Below are 16,115 nucleotides of genomic sequence, written 5' to 3'. Positions count from 1 at the left end.
GGCGGGAGCGCACTGCGCGGTCCCGCGGCGGGGAGGCGGGGCGGGCTTGTTGGGGGGAGGAGGGCGGGCCGGGGAGGGGCGGGGCCGCGGGGGCAGAGCGGCCGCCATCTTAGAAACGGGCGAAAGGAAGGGTAAGCGCGGCCTCGGGATTTGGAGCCCGGCATCGCGGGCCGAGGGAGGTGTTTTGCTGGGTGTCACTCTGCAGGATCGAAGGGGGAAACTCCCGAGGTCCGGTTGATACATTTATAGTGCGAGGCCTTGCACAGGCTTTGCAACAGCCCAAAAGCACAAGCCCAAAGAGACCTCAAAGTTATCGCTGGGCAAAGTTAAGAGTGTAAAGCAGCCTTTGGTGTCCGCCCACCTCATGGCGTCCTCTTGGTGCCTTTTTTTTTTTTTTTTTTTTTTTTTTTTTTTAACGATGGCAACTCTTTTTTTCTGGTTCCCTGCCCGAAACCCTATGTAGTGACTTTCCTTCGGCTGGATCAAGTCTTACGCCACTGAGGAAGGTGTACATTTAGATAAGGGGGACTTTGAAAAACCCCGAGCTCCCTTTCTGTCATCTCAGGCACTGCAGAGGAACTAGTTCCTAATTGAGAGGCAAGTTCATAACTGTGAAAACATACCCTGGCCTGTGTCTGCCTAAAAGCTGGAAACAGCCGAGTAGCTTTGGTGAGGTTCCTACAGGATGTGTGTGCCAGGACACCCTCAGAATGAAGACGGTGGCATCAGCACACACAAAAGATCAAGTCAACAGTAACCTTTGAATGAGGAAATTTGGGAAATATGCAAGTTCTGTAATGAAACAGCCCCTAGGCCTGGAATATATCTGAGAAAATCCCAGTCTCATCAGCTGAAATAGGCGTATTAACGGAAGGATCTGAATGGAGTCTAGAAAGTGGGGGATCTGGAGAACCTGAACTCAGGTCTCAAGCCCTCCTTAGGGCAAAAGGAGTTATTTTATATTTGTCACCGTGAACCGATTACATTCTGCACCCGGTATCCAGGGGTCAAGTTTGTTTGAATCCGCAGATGTGGAAACTGCAGGTATAGAGGGCTGGTCACCCAGGGCCACTGTTCTATGCCATTTTATATAAGGGACTTGAGCATCCGCAGATATCCATGTAGTCCTGGAACCAACTCCTTGCAACTAATACCCAGGGATAACTGTGACTGGCGTACTATATCATACATCTGGCTCTGGGGAGTTTGGGGGAGCTGTTTCAAATTTTTGGCATTACCACCACTTCGTTCATTCATTCATTGAACAGAGGGGGTTGCCAAGTCCCTGGTATTGAATGGAGAAACCCCCTCTTTAGCTTTGTGGCCAGTAATACACAAATATATTTCATGAACATCTGTTTTTATTTATTTATTAATTTATTTATCTTTTTGGCCGCGCGGCAGGGCATGTGGGACCTTAGTTCCCCCACCATGGATCGAACGCCTGCCCCCTGAATGGGAAGCACAGACTTTTAACCACTGGACCACCAGGGAAGTCCCAAACATCTGCTTTTAAATTGTGATAATTTCAGATTTACTTTATATGAAATTGCAGCTGGATACCAATTCAGCAGTGGCTAGTAACACTTAAGCTTTTGGTTTCTACCTCTATATTCAGTGATTTGTAAGCAAACAATTGCTCAGATTTTACTTAAAGAGACACTGATTCTACTGAAATGTAATTACTTTATAATGTGAATAATTTCACCCTCTAATTTTCCTGTGACCCTACTAATAAGTAGTTGTGAAAATTTAAAAGGCCAAGGGAAGGTCCATGAGAGAGTACTTCTCTATGGAGAGTTTTCTCTTCACACCACTGGTAATCACACTTCTGCCCCCACCCCAAGTCCGCATTTTTAAGGAGGACATTACGTAACCCTGTCTACAAGTAATTACCGCAGGCATTGGAAATACCGGGGTGAAAAAGGGAGATACCATCCCTGCCACCATGGTATGTACGGTTCAGTGAGAGACTTATTACTAAATAACTATTCATTTACAACCATGATAGGTGCCAGGCAAGAAAAAGTGAAGTTCTATAAGAGGAATGAACAGCATTGTCTATTCTAGTGAGGGAGACTTGTGGGGAAAGGATCCTTCACGGATTTCCTGAAAATGTGACATTTACACTAGGACTTGAAAGATAAATAAGAGTTAGCTAGGTGAAAAGTGTGAGGGAAAAGTGTTCCAAGCCTTAAAGCTAGGAAAACAAAAACATGAATAGAAAATTAAAAGAATCACAATCTATTGCATGACATGGCTATCAGTAGTGTTTAAATAGCATAATAATGTTACAATTTGAATATTAATCTAACCAACATTATAATTTTTTAAAATATATTTTAATTTATTTAGTTATTTGGTTGCACCGGGTCTTAGTTGTGGCAGGCAGGCTTCTTAGTTGTGCCATGCGAACTCTTAGTTGTCGCATGCATGTGGGATCTAGTTCCCTGACCAGGGATCAAACCTGGGCCCCCTGCATTGGGAGTGCAGAGTCTTATCCACTGCACCACCAGGGCAGTCCGTATAATTTAACTTTAGGAGGATAGAGGGATGAGGATATATAGGATTCATATATGTGATAAGGACAAAGAAGACAAAGAGAGCAAAATCCTCATCTTTCATCTGGGAAGTCAACACATAATGCAAAGGAGAAAAAAAAGAACAGAAGTGAAAAGTAATCATGTTAATTTAAAAATATAGAAATACAGAAAGAATCAGCAGAAAGAATTGAATGTAGTTGCCTCAGGATGGGGTAAAAGTTTCTTTTAAACATTTGCTTGTTTTCTATATACTTATCACAAATTCAGCCTCAGCTGCACTAAAATTTCCACCAGTTCCTTAAAGCAATGATTTTGGTTATTTGTATGCTGCCTTGTTCCCCAGCACGTAGAACAGTGTCTGACATCATAGATGCTCAATAAATATTTGCTGAATGGATAATGCACACTTTCCATCAATTACCCAAATCTCTCTAGATATTTAGAGACATCAGCTATTTTATATACTTTATTTTCTTGGACATCTTTCCCAAAGCCCTTTTTCCTATTCCAATCTGGCCTTTGTTGCCTTCTACTTCTTAGGATCTTCTACCACCATTATCCTAACTCTTCTTTAGGATTCATCTGTTCATTGAGACTTTGAAAAAAGTCTGTTCTCTCCTTCCAGGGCTATATAAAGTTTTCCCAGGGAAGAACTGCATTTCATAGCTACAGAAGTGTAGCTGAGGTTGGTTGCCTGGCTAGGGACTACATTTCCCAGCCTTCTTTGATGCTAGGTAGGGCTGTGTGATCAGGTTTACCAAAGAAACATGAGGGAATGTGACATCTGGAACTTCCACTTCAACTTCTTAAACATTTGGCCCTGAATATGTTCTTTGCTCCTTCCTGATGGATGAGATGGTGATGACTTCATTGCATTCCGAGATCTCTTTCTTAACAGCTGCTAGCATTACTCTAAATAATACGAAAAGTGTTAGCAGAAGTGGTGTGCTGTCATAACAAATAGAAAATAATGTGGCTCTAGTTTAGTGGTTGGATAGTGGATGACAATAGGTGAAAGACAAAATGCCTCAGGCAATGAAGGTGATGATTTTATTCAGCCTATTGCAATAGGGAGAACACGCATTCAGGACATTTTTTAAAAAGAGGGGTAAAATTTGAGGTTTTATAAAACAAGGGAGTCATTGAGGATGGGTAGGGGTGAGTCTTATTTTGGAATGTGCAAGAACAAGGTGGTCCTTTACAGTTAGCCCTTTCTTAGAATACAAAAGGGAGCAGGAATTTTTTTTTTTTTTTTTTTGCCTTGCCCCCATGACTTGCAGGATCTTAGTTCCCAGACCAGGGATCGAACCTGGGCCCCTGCAGTGAAAGCACCGAGTCCTAACCACTGAACCGCCAGGGAATTCCCAAGGAGGAATTTCCTAACCATTCCTGTTTTCTGGGGAGTGAAGAAAACAAATAGGAGAGTTGGCACTCATCAACCAAGTCCTGACCTTTGCGAACCAATTGCTCTACTGTCAGAGGATACAGGTTCTATTGTTAAATATGGTCTGGCCAGGGCTTCCCTGGTGGCGCAGTGGTTGAGAATCCGCCTGCCGATGCAGGAGACACGGGTTCATGCCCTGGTCCGGGAGGATCCCACGTGCCGCGGAGCAACTAAGCCCGTGAGCCATGGCCTCTGAGCCTGTGCGTCCGGAGCCTGTGCTCCGCAACGGGAGAGGCCACAACAGTGAGAGGCCCGCGTACCACAAAAAAAAAAAAAAAAAAAAAAATGGTCTGGCCATTGTTTGTGTATTCAGTCTCTCAGATATACCTTGCAAACCACATATGTAATTTAAAAGTTAAATTTAAAAAAGTAAAACACAGGTAACACTAATTTTAATAAAATATTTAACCCAACATATAAAAATATTATAGTTTGAACAAATAATCCATCTGAAGACTATTGATCTTTTTTTTAAAATTAATTCTTCAAAATCCGGAGTGTATTTTACACTTATAGCACATCTCAATTCAGACAGCCCCATTTCTAATGATCAATAGCCACAGGTGGCCACTGCTACCAGATTAGGCAGCACAGGAGAAATTGGGGCCTTCCAGGATTGGAAAAAACCAATCAATTCGGTGTTCAAACCCTAGGAGGATTCACTCAAAGGTATTTTCAAGGGTCTTTTAAGACTTCTCAGGTAAACTAGAGAATCTAGCCCTGTGGCAAAGATCAGATCAAGGTTGTAGCCTGGTTTCAGATGACCTCAAGTTAACCAGCATTAGTCTGAGAGAAAAAAGAGCTCAGGTCAGACATGGAAGTTATTGGAAATAAAAAACCAGGAGCCTGGCCTGAAAAAGTCTGCAACTGCTCAAGTCTGAAAACAAGTCTCAGGCCCCAAACTCATACCAGCAGGAAGTAAACTGCCAAAGCTGTACAGCCCCCAAAGGGGACATGCCTCCCAGTGCTACTTCACATATGGCCTTGGATGACCATGGTCAAGGAGAAACCCCCCAGAGGGCAAAGCCAGGGTCAGGAAGAACTGCGGACTGGGGAGCTATTTACAGAGGACCAAACCAAAGACAGGACTAACCACAAACATTCTCCACTGTCAGGGCAAGGAGTATTTTCAATTTATGCCTAGCAGGATTCAATCATTTCTATGGAACCGTGATTACTGTGTTTTCCATTCCTCTTTTTTTCCCAGTGGGAGTCTCCATTGCAGTTACCCTGTTTTTGCTTCACAACTGTCTGTTGGGTGTCTTATAGTTGTAGCTCCTGAGGAACCACATCCAGGCTCATTGGAAAGGGCTGAGCTGCCTAGAGATCCTGGACTTTTAAGCTGGATGCAGCTGGTTACCACCCTTGGGGCATGAGTATGTTCTATTTGGGAATAAGGGTGGGTACATGATAGCCAGAGGGACCGACTGCCATGGCAATTGCCATTTGCCCACCAAAATCTTCTTCCTCCATAGTTACAGAATTGTAGTTAACGATGTGGGTACCCAGGTGGGGAGTGTATTTTCCAGCTCTTCTTGCACCCAAAAGGAGTGCGTTTTGTCGAAGTTCACACTAGTGGAATGTGAACAAAAATGATGTGTGCAACTTCTGTCTCACTTGTTAAGATGGGACATTTGTCCCTGAACTGCCCTGACCCCTTCCGACTTCCTTGGGTGGCAACAACTTGAGCAGCCTCAGAAGCCCCACGTTGAAGACAAAAGCTGGTCACCAACATGTACTCTTGTGTGAGTGAGACACGAACATTTGCTTGAGCCCTTGCATTTTGGGGTCTTTTTGTTTGGGAATTTGCTTGAATTCCCCTGTACACCTGTGTTGGATATCATGTTACCTGCATCCCCCCATAGGAAGACTTTCTTAGCCTTATTCTTTTACTTTTGGTGGAGCAAGTCCTTCATATTTTCTTAGAAAGTGTGCTTGAGAGGTAAATATTTTGGGAGCTGAATTTCTTTTCATTTGACCTGTTTTTATCCTTCTAGAACCTTTAGGGATCTTTGTCTCCAGTGCTCCAGTATGTATGTTTTCAACTGTTGTGCTGGGTACCAATTAGAAACTTGTATACTTCATTACTGGGAATTAAAAAAAATTTTTTTTTCCTTGGTGAGTCCCTCCCCTGTACTTTCTGTTTCTCTTAGCAGAGTTCTTAAAATTCAGATATTGGATTTTCTTGCATGGCAATCTAATTTTCTTAGGTTTCTCTCTTAGCTTCCATCTGTCTGTCTTTTTGCTTTACTTTTTGAGAAATTTCCTCATACTTATTTTCCTTCTACTGACTTTCTTTTTTGTTCCCTAAATATTTCTTTTCTTGTCTTTCTTAAACATCACCCTGATTTTGTTTCTTGGTTGCAGATCCCTCTGAATATATTATTGATAGATTTTTGAAAGTTCTTGCCTTCCTGTGTCTATAATTTCTTTTAAATTGCCATTTCTTGTTCCGTTGTTTTTTTTTTTGCGGTACGCGGGCCTCTCACTGCTGTGGCCTCTCCCGTTGCGGAGCACAGGCTCCGGACGCGCAGGCGCAGCGGCCATGGCTCACGGGCCCAGCCACTCCGCGGCATGTGGGATCCTCCCGGACCGGGGCACGAACCCGCGTCCCCTGCATTGTCAGGCGGACTCTCAACCACTGCGCCACCAGGGAAGCCCTCTTGTTCCTTTTGTGGGTCTTGTTTGAATCACTATCTTCCAGGTTAAAGAATCTTCTCGAGTATGTGGTAATCCTATTTAAAGTGTGGGGATTACCTCCCACCTGTGCTTTTTCTGATCACACCTGTCAGCCTGACTTGGTGCCCAGCACATCACCTTGTACAGAAAGCAACACAAACCTTCCTCCAAAAGAATGGCCATTTCTGACAGTGACAGAACATGAGGCTCTTTTCCCACAATTTCTGAATCACCTACATGTGAGCTGATGCCTCCTACATCTCATTTTAAGCCTGGACTTCTTTCTTCAGTTTCAGAGCCATATTTCTAATGGCCGAGCATCTCCATTTTCAGGTTCCAGTTTGTCCTCCTGTTCCACTGTGTTCCCTGAATCAGAAATTAGCACACTTCCCCTTCAGTCACCTGTGTCTCATCCTCCCCGTTCACCTGCCTTGCCAGGTGGAGGTGAGTATGGAAGACGAGAGGGTGGCTGTCCCCTAGAGTGTGAACTGTCACGGCTCTGCCCATTTGCCCACTCTTGTATCCCCCGTGTCTGGCATAGGAGCAGGTTCACATAATAATATTTGCTGAATGAATATCTGAACAAAACAAAAAGCGTGGGGACTAAAAAGGTGATTGGGAGCTCAGAGCATATACATGGGTCTTGTTGGGTTTTTGTCTAGATGAGTTTATTTTCATAAAAGTATTTAATGGAAATAGGAATGTAGCAAACCGGTCAGGGTAGTAGCAAACAAATTTTAAGTGCAGGTTCGTGCATGTTGCTCTATTTACACCTGGGAGCAGGCTTTCACAACCTCGGGTGCAGCAGCTGCCTTCGTCCAAGGCCCCTTTGCAGATGTAGCCCTGGGCACACTTGGCACAGCTCACGGGGCAGCAGGGGCAGCGGCTCTTGCAGGAAGTGCATTTGCAGGAGCTACAATAGGCGCAGGAGCCACCAGTGGCTCAGGAGCACTTAGGGTCCATTGTGAGCCGAGTTGAGGCCAGAGGTCCAAATCAGTGACAAAGAAGAGGTTCTTGGGTTAGTGGAGAATGTGTTCTGGGGCTTGTTGATTGTGAGCTTAATTATGGGGTGATTCTGCTCAGGCCTGTCTCATTGGGAAACCTGGATTTAATTCTCTCTAGATCTTTTGTTCCCTGACCCCAACAAGATGCCTCTAATCTCCTGCCTAGAGGTTGAAGACCTGGCAGCTAGTGTTTTTGGAGCTGAGTGAAGAAATTGGGCTGGGTTTGTGGAACAGGGTGTTTTATTACTCAGTATGTATGTATTTGCTTAATCTTCCTTCTGTTTTACCCTCTCCAGAAGGGAAAACTCAGCCTTTTTCCTTTAAGGGGGATGGTCAATAGTCCAGTTACTGAGAGTGGGGGAGGGGATCTGTTTCTTAAACAGTTTTAACCAATCCTCCTAATTATAGGACCTCTCTCTTCCACTGGACTGCCACTTCCAGAGGTGCCTGAGGCTATCAGGTCCTAAATCTGGTGATCCTGTGGTGCAAATAATGTTGCCTTTGAGCTTTCCCCATTACTGGTTTGCTAAATCATCTACTACTTGCCTATTTTTTTGGTGCCTTCCAAAATCTTGTTGCTGCCAAATCTTCTCCCATTTTCCTCATCCTTATGGGTTTATGCCTAAAAAAACCAAGCAAATCCATCTGTGTTTTCAACAGAGCTTCAGGAAGAAGAAAATGAAGATACAGCTGTTCAATCTGACATCTTTCCCCGGAAATTACTCCTATTTCTGTTCATTCCTACTCCAGTCGCTCTAATTTGAGCCACTATCATTGCTCAGCTGGTCCAGTGCAGCAGTTTGCCAACTGTTCTGCTTCCGAGGCTTGCTTTCCTTATCTACTTTATTACACTGAAGACAGAGTGAACTTTCTGCAGAGCAAATGTGATTTCTCCACCTTCCTTTAAACCCTTCTTTCAGTCTCTTTTGCTCTTAACTTGTAAGGACCCTGTATCATTTGGCCTTGGTCTACTTTTCATTCTTATCTCCCAGCTTTCTCCTAGTTGCTCACTAGGCTCCAGCCATGCTGTAACCCATGTTTCTTTTAACATTCAAATATGGCATCTTAAGGTAACCCTACATATTGTAACTTTATCTGTAATTGTCTCTCACCACTTCTTCCAGTCCCTCTCCTCCAAGCTTTTCTGGTTAACTTCTACCCATTGGCTTTCAGGTGTCAACTTTAATATTTCTTCTTCAGGAAAGCCTTTCATGTCACTCCAGATGAGGTAGGCCCTTTGTTGATGGTCTGATTGTTCTAAATACTTGCTATCCCTCCCCTAAAAGGGTTATACCTCCCTCTCCTGTGTCAATATTCCACACAACACACTTTGAGAAATTCTACATTATTTTCATCACACTTTAGTTTATTGTTATTATGTGTTTAGTTGTCTGTCTTCCTGACCAGACTGTAAGCTCCAAGAAGGAAAGGTCCTGTGTCTATCTTGTATACCATGGTACCCCCAGCATTTAGTATACTGCTTCGACCACCCATAGTAATGACAAAGACCCCCTTGACCAAACTCTAGAATGGCTACCAACAGCTTAAGGCCGTGTCCTCAGGATGAACCCTGTCCCCCTTAAAATGCCTGCCTGGGAAAGCTCAACACTGCCAGGAGAATTTACTGTTTCTTCCAACCCAAACCAGGTGATAGGCATATAGGCCCTGAACCTCCCTTAAAGCAGGTACTTTAGAAAGCTTGCGATTATAAATCCTTTCTCCACCCCTTTGGGATATAAATCTTTTGTCACCCGGAACTGCCTTCTCAAGAACCTGAAAGCTGTCTCCTCCCAGCCTGGTGGGTACCTTGCTCTAACTTGTACCACTGCATATCATAAAGATATGAGAAGTTAATTTCTGCTCCATATAAGTGCCAATTAACATACCCGGTCACATGGACCAACACCCCTTGGCACCCTTCAATGCCTTTGCCTTAGCACACGCCAGTCTTTAAAGTCTCCAGCCTTTTGTTTTGGGGAAGTTCAGTTCAGTTCACGACAAACCCACTTCCTTAATGCAATAAAAATCTATCCTTATTGCTTTAAACTAGTATCTGGCTTTGTTTTTGTTTTGTTTTGTTTTGACAGTAAGCATACTAGTTGTTGAATTAATAAATAAGCAGATACTATATAGGTGTGAACAGCTGGGGGGGAGGGTAGTTTCATTATTTGAAAGCTTCTTTGGGGTTTCTTCTATTCCTCTCCCACCCTCCAAGAAGTTGATTATCTGTTATTTTTTCTTTCATAATCTCTAACTATGTGAAAGATGACAATTATATCCAAATTATCCACAGTGCATTTTAGGATTAAACTAGTCATTTTATTTTAGACAGGTGCAGAAAACTATTAAAAAAGTCACACGCCTATTTTAAAAGTCAATTCCCTGGTTTCTCTTTTAAACTTTTTTTCTTCTCTTTGGCTTAAAAACTTCAAAAGTTCTACTATTTCTATTTCTGGGCGAATGACAAGAGTTCAATTCAGTCCAAAACGACGTGGACGGGTTAGATGCGTGTGTTTGGTTACAATTTGTGAGTTTGGCTAGACTTTAGCTGCAAATGGCCCACACACCTTTTCCTCCCTCTGTCTGCAGCTAGCACTCTGCTATCTGCGCCTGCGGGCTTTCGCTGTTCCTCCAAAATTTTATCTAGTTAGACGCTTCTGTGGGTACTTTTAGGAAGCCTAGAGAGGCCCCCGCAACCCAAGATTTTCAGTGCGTACTTTGATTCACAACCAGCAGCCCTCCCTGTACCACACTCCAACCGCAGTCTCGGCCTCCACGTCTGCCTCTCTTCCGGCCCCGGCAGTGGCCGAGGGTGTCACGTGCTAGGACCCGGGCGGGAAGCCTGCGCCGCCATGTTGATTCCTGGCGGCCTCGTAGGAGAAGGCAGAAGGAGGCTGACCAGCAGTCCGGAGTTCCGGCCCTTGTGCGCAAGTGCGGAAGTGTGTTGGCCCCGACCGTGACTGATTTCCGGCTGGTGGTTCCGCACCGGCCCCAGTAGACGTGTAACGGAAGGTGGGCCGCAGCCATGGCTGAGAGGAAGCTTAACGGTGGCGGAGGCGTCGCTTCCACCTCCTCGTCGGGCACTAACTTACTTTTCTCCTCCTCGGCCACGGAGTTCAGCTTCAACGTGCCCTTTATCCCAGTCACCCAGGCTGCCGCTGCCTCGGCCTCCCTGCTCTTGCCCGGAGGTAGTAAGGAGATGAGGATCCGGTGGGGCAAGTGTGTGCGGGCAGGTGGGCGGGCGGCGGTGGGTGGCGAGGGTCGGACGGGAGGTTTCCCTTGTGCCTGGACCCGACCCTCTGGTACCTTGGCAGGGCCATCAGTGGACAAGTTTGAGTGGCCTGAGGACTTTGGGATGTTGGGGGCGGGGGCCAAGCTCTTCGTGGAAGGAACTGTTCCCAGTGCTGGACACTCCTGAACTGGCATTACACAGATTTTTGTTGAACACTTCCTGGTGTGCCAGGTGCTTGTAGGGAATGCAAAAAAATTAAGACAGTGCCTCCTCCTCTCCTAGGGTACTGTAGGGTATCTCTTAGGATAGACACGTAGTATTTGCAAAGTAGAGGTACAGAACGCAGTCATCTTTCAAGGCGGTGCATCATTTTCTCTAAGGAGCCCTTAATTGTTCTCAAGTCCCTACTCCTATGTGCACCTTAGCACTTTGTACCTATCTTTATTATTGTCTAGGGAGATTGGTTTTTTTTTTTTTTTTGATGTTGGGGGTAGGAGTTTATTAATTAATTTATTTATTTTTGCTGTGTTGGGTCTTTGTTTCTGTGCGAGGGCTTTCTCTAGTTGTGGCAAGCGGGGGCCACTCACTGTTGCGGCCTCTCTTGTTGCAGAGCACAGGCTCCAGACGCGCAGGCTCAGTAGTTGTGGCTCACGGGCCTAGCTGCTCCGCGGCATGTAGAATCTTCCCAGACCGGGGCTCGAACCCGTGTCCCCTGCACTAGCAGGCAGATTCTCAACCACTGCGCCACCAGGGAAGCCTCTAGGGAGATTGCTTTTTAACGATTACGTGGCATAACCCAGCGCTGGTGTTTAGGAGCACAGACTGTATTCCAGCCCTAGCCCTGCCAATAATTTGCTGTGTGACCTCAGGCATGTTACTTTACCTCTCTGTTCTTCATTTTCCATATGGGCTGTGATGAGAAGTGAACTGATTTTTGCAAAGCACTGAATATAGTGCCTGGCACATAGTGTTATATAAATGTTTTTGAAGTAAACATGTCTGCCTCTCTATTTGGACTGTGGGCTTCTTGAAGTTTGCAGCTATAACTTATTTACCTTTTTATTTCTAGGATCTTGTTTAGTGCTTAGCACATAGATCCTCAGTAAATGTTGAATATTTTCCTGTTGAATAATTTATTCTTGTTTGGAAGACTGAGGAAAGTTTCACGGAGAAGTGAAGAAGGGCAAATCGGAGACAATACATGATGGTTCCTCTTCCCTTGTGTAATGTTTTTTCTTAGCACTTATCACCACCTAACATGTACAAATATTTATCTTTCACTTTCACCACCTGACGTGTACAAATATTTATCTTTAAAAAAATTTTTAATTTATTTTACTTTTTATTTTTGGCTGTGTTGGGTCTTCGTTGCTGCGCGCTGGGTTTCTCTAGTTACCGTGAGCGGGGGCTACTCTTCGTTGTGGTGCACGGGCTTCTCGTTGTGGCTTCTCTTGTTGTGGAGCATGGGCTCTAGGCGCACAGGCTTCAGTAGTTGTGGCACACGGGCTTAGTTGCTCCATGGCATGTGAGATGTTCCCAGACCAGGGATCGAACCCTTGTCCTCTGCATTGGCAAGTGGATTCTTAACCACTGCGCCACCAGGGAAAGTCACATATTTATTTACCCTATCCCACTATCATGTAAGCTCCATGAGAGCAGGAACTTATGCCTAGAACAGTGTCTGGTATGCTGTAGGCCGATTTTTCAATAAAAAGCTGTTGAATGAACACGTATGTCTCATTTTGATAGTGTGGCTGAAAGGTTCAGCCTTGCTGTTTTTGGTGGAGGACTAGCGTGGCTGGGGCAGAATGCTTTGGGAGGTCGCAGGAATAACTAAGGCTGTACATGGGTTTTTCATGTCATCCTCTGCTTCACAGATGTTTGATTCATGCCCATCTTCCTTGCTATATAATTTGTTTGTGTCTGTCACTGTCAGTAAATGCTAAACATCTTCATTGCCAAGTACAGGATAACTTACTGTCTTGAAAACTGTTGTTCTTGGAGATGGTTTATTTTTTTAATAAGAAAATTAATACTTTTTAGAACTAAAATTCTGTAACAAATATTTTTCTACCTTTAAAAAAGGTTTGATCATTAGAAACTCATTCAGATAATTTCCAGAGACAAAAGGAGAACCTGTCACATTGGAAGCGACAGTTAATCATGTCAGTGAAAGAGACACATAGGAAGCAATTTCATTCCACAGACCTGGATTGAGCAGCTTTCGTTTGCCAGGCCCTGTTCCCGATGTCCGGGAGACACAGAGGAGCAGATAGCATTGCCCTCAACGGCTGCACAGTGTATACAGACGCAATGTACCCAGCTGTGTAAGTAATTGTGATACAGGTTTATGATGGCTGGAAAGAGGGATTGATAGCTGCTGGGAGAGCTGTGGCTGTCAGGCTGGCTGACCAGGGAGAGGACATCCCTCGGGCCTTCAGGACCTCACAGAGGAGGCAGTTCTTGAGCTGAATATTGAAGGATACATAGAAATTAGGGAGTCTGGGGAGACAGATGTGAGAGTCTGGAGGTGTGAGAGAAACCTGCTGATTTGGTGGTAGGTGCTCACATTCTCTCTCCCTCCCCAGCTTTTTCCCTCTTGCCCCGTCCCTCCCCCCCTGCACCCCTCCATGTGACTCGAGTGAATGCAGGGGAGTGCTTCAAGTGGTCAGCGGGGCCCAGATCACGAAGGGCCTCAGATACCACACTGAGGAGTTTGTAGTTTACCCTGTGGGGTGTGGGGGGTGCCCTTGAAGGGTTCTGAACACAGCAGTGGGATTAGAGGTGTGTTTCAGGAAGACTGGGGTTTCCTGAGATTGCACCAGAGTGAAGCTGACCGTAGCAAGAGCGGCCGAACTGAAAGCCACTGTGAGTCAGGCAGGAGCCGGTGGCACTCTAGCCCTGGTCAGCCACGCTGGGTGTGAAGAGCAGAAAACAGATACGAGAGATTTTTACACGGTCAAGTTGTTGGGACTCAGTGACTCATGGGAGTCCGGGCTGTGCAGTGCAGAGTCCCCTTCTCTTTGTTCATTTTCAGCCCCGAGACATAGCACCACCTGGCATATAATGGATACTGTGTACATATTTCTTTAATGAGGATCTGAATGATTAAGTGAAGGGTGTGAGGGAGAGCGAGCAGTCTGAGAGGAGGTTTCTGGTTTGAGTATCTGGATGGATGTTGGCAGACATCTGTTGAGGTTAGTGAGATGTGTAAAAGGGGGCACATGAAGGGGGACAGTTAAGATGACAAATTCAGTTCAGGCTTACTAAGTCTGACGGATATGTGGTTGAAGCTGCCAAAAAGTATTGAGGAGGCAGTTGGAAAATCGGTTCTGGGACACCTAAGATCAGCCTCAGTTTGAGGCAGAGTTGGGGGCGTCACAAGTATACAGGTGCTCATTGAAGTTATGGGTCTCGATGCCAGATGTGTCCACATGTAATTAGAAAGTGCCCCTGAGGTGAGGCTGGGAGCTTGTTGAGATCAGTATTTTGTTTGTAATTAATGCTAATCAGAAAAAAGTTTCTTGGATCAGGTTGATCCCAAGTTGTCTTAAAGGATGAAAGATATCACAGGGTTTTTCCTCTGCTTTAAGATGTTAAGACATCAACTAAGAAATCTGAGTCCAAGTGAGGTTCATGTGACTGAAAAGAGACGGTAGGAATCGGAAATGTATCGGAAAAGTAGAACATATAAGCAGACAGGGAGCCTTGTGCAGGGAGATATTTTTAGTTACAAAGAAACAACTCAGAGGAGTATTTCGAATAGTGGAGTATCTCAGTTAAACTGATATGTGTGAAATATAATGAGAGCAGCCTAAGAGCTGAAGGCCTCATTCGGCAGAGGTCAAGAAGGAGCTCAGAGCTTGAAAGTCCACCCTTTGGCAGGTCTCAAGGGCAGGGACCAGTGTGCCTGTGTGCTGGGAGAGGGTCCACCGTTCTGATCTGCTCTATGCCTCCAGCAGTGGGAGATAACAGGGAATTGGAGACGAGAGGGAATGAGATGGGAGAAGGAAAAGATTAGGAAGAGGAAGACGATGTTAGAAGTTAGGTCTCCTAAAAGTTTCCTGAGGAAAAGGTAGACTGGGCTTTTTTATTTCTGTTTATGTATGTATGTATGGCTGAGGCAGGTCTTTGTTGTTGCACGCGGGCTTTCTCTAGTTGTGGTGAGTGCGGGCTACTTGTTGCAGTGCACGGGCTTCTCATTGCGGTGGCTTCTCTTGTTGCGGAGCACGGGCTCTAGGCGTGCGGGCTTCAGTAGTTGTGGCTTGTGCGCTCTAGAGCGCAGGTTCAGTAGTTGTGGCGCACGGGCTTAGTTGCTCCGTGGCATGTGGGATCTTCCCGGACCAGGGCTCGAACCCATGTCCCCCGCATTGGCAGGCAGATTCTTAACCACCGCGCCACCAGGGAAGCCCAGACTGGACTTTTGAGGCCATGTAGAAGGAAAATGTTTTTATCACCATTTTACTACTTGGTAGCAGAAGAGAGGATAAATAGTTTGGTGCTAATAATACCCACAGTGAAGATCAAGTTGGGCAAAGGGAAGTGGGAACTTCCCTTAGTTAGAAAATGACGTTTCCAGCGATTTGGCATTCTCTAATGACTATCTGGTTGTGATACTGTGTGGTTTTAGGGATGGAAATTAATGGTTGACCTACTTTGCCTCAGGAATACAAATACCACATGTTCACTTACATAATGAGAGCTTTGTAGGTAAGAGCCCTGACATACCCCTTGTTGTCAACAGAGTTAATATCTGTACTTTAGTTTCTTGTCCTTACTGTAGAATTAAAGTTTTGTGTGTTTGGCTAGCAGAACAGTATTTGAATTGTTTCTTACCAGGAAAAAAACAGTATTCAAAATAACATGTAAAACTAGGAGTATAGATTTTGTTTCCATTTTTAAAACTTCTCCTATATACGTATATGTCTACATAATTTATACATATCTACAAAATAAATAGTATATAACTATTTATATTTATCTTAAAAGTGTGGAAAGGTATGTATCAAAATATTAACCGTGTTAACAGTGATTGTCTCTGGGAGGTGAGCTTATGAATGAGTTAGTATTTTTCCCTCTCGTTTCTTATTCATGTTTTCTAGTTTTTTATTTCAAAGAAAAAAGAAAAAAAAGTTTTTCATTATTGTCTTTAATGCAGAAATGTAAGTTTGAACAACAAAATAAGAGGTATAATTGCTAGATCTATGGTATAG

General features: G+C 44.6%; 1 protein-coding gene across 12 annotated transcripts in view; it reads left to right on the top strand.

The window, feature by feature from the left end:
* Positions 1 to 10,599: 10,599 nt before the first annotated feature.
* Positions 10,600 to 16,115, top strand: part of SEC23IP (SEC23 interacting protein) — a 54,095-nt gene continuing 48,579 nt past the window's right edge. For 7 of the 12 annotated variants that reach the window (XM_067024525.1, XM_067024524.1, XM_067024527.1 and 4 more), the window contains exon 1: positions 10,600 to 10,858. In XM_067024525.1, coding sequence (XP_066880626.1) covers positions 10,696 to 10,858 — 163 coding nt within the window. In that variant the 5' untranslated portion in view covers positions 10,600 to 10,695. Of the gene's footprint in view, positions 10,890 to 13,137; positions 13,230 to 16,115 lie in introns of all 12 variants that reach the window. The other 5 variants (XM_067024531.1, XM_067024528.1, XM_067024530.1 and 2 more) reach the window with 3 other exon arrangements.

Source organism: Kogia breviceps, chromosome 2 (assembly GCF_026419965.1).
Source record: "Kogia breviceps isolate mKogBre1 chromosome 2, mKogBre1 haplotype 1, whole genome shotgun sequence".
Lineage (NCBI taxonomy): Eukaryota > Metazoa > Chordata > Mammalia > Artiodactyla > Physeteridae > Kogia > Kogia breviceps.
Note: the sequence above shows the minus strand (reverse complement) of the source record. Positions and strands in the feature narration are given on the sequence as shown.